This window comes from Dreissena polymorpha, chromosome 1, assembly GCF_020536995.1.
Source record: "Dreissena polymorpha isolate Duluth1 chromosome 1, UMN_Dpol_1.0, whole genome shotgun sequence".
NCBI classification, from domain to species: domain Eukaryota; kingdom Metazoa; phylum Mollusca; class Bivalvia; order Myida; family Dreissenidae; genus Dreissena; species Dreissena polymorpha.
The window spans coordinates 175,201,073-175,201,804 of record NC_068355.1 but is presented as its reverse complement, the minus strand read 5'-3'; the positions used below and the strand labels follow the sequence as shown (position 1 = coordinate 175,201,804).

Sequence of the window (732 nt, the reverse complement as noted above, 5' to 3'; positions counted from 1 at the left end):
AATGAACTCTAGAAAGCAACGATACTCTGTGAGGTTAACGGAAAATATAACAAAAGCACACTGATAACAGTAATATAACAAAGTGACAGAGCGAACAGAACAACGCCTGTACGTATCCGTTTGAAGTATGCGACGTTTCATGGTTTGAATTGCAATTCAGACTATCTCACCTACTTAGCAGAATGCGTCGATGTGCAGTCTGGTCTGTTGCCACGCTTGTAGAATATGGCATTATGCCCATTTTCGCATGAAGCGGGTGAATTTTACCTGGAAACGCTATTTCTACTTACTCTGGTAATCTTGTGCGCTGATAAGCACAAACGAATTGGCACCATCCTGTCGCCAAACTCGCAGTTTAAGACTGCTCCCGCTGACCTCGATCCTCTCTGCGACGCCACAGCACTGGAACTGATAGTCCTTGTCCTGTAGCATCACATTGACGGCCGCTTAGAAATCAGGTAAAATATGATATGAAATTCGAAAGCAAATTCTATACTACAATAATATATGTGTTTTATATATTAATAATGCGTTTTGAGATAAAAAAAATAGCATGTACAAGTATGTTGTGTTCGAAAGGGCTCGAGTCGAGCGGTTTCACGACGAATACAGGTGTACAGGAAGGGAGACACTTAGGTAGTTAATGTGCATTGATAAACGAAAAAAGAAAATGACTTGATTTTTGTGTGAATCCTGACACGTTAGTTTGGATGTTTTGACAACTGTGTTCAT

General features: G+C 40.4%; 1 protein-coding gene across 1 annotated transcript in view; it reads right to left on the bottom strand.

Moving 5' to 3' along the window:
* Window positions 1–432, bottom strand: part of LOC127864572 (protocadherin Fat 4-like) — a 28,884-nt gene extending 28,452 nt beyond the window's left edge. Inside the window, exon 1 of the mRNA XM_052404308.1 lies at window positions 291–432. Within this exon, the coding sequence (XP_052260268.1) occupies window positions 291–432 (142 nt within the window). The remainder of the gene's footprint in view (window positions 1–290) is intronic.
* Window positions 433–732: the final 300 nt, after the last annotated feature.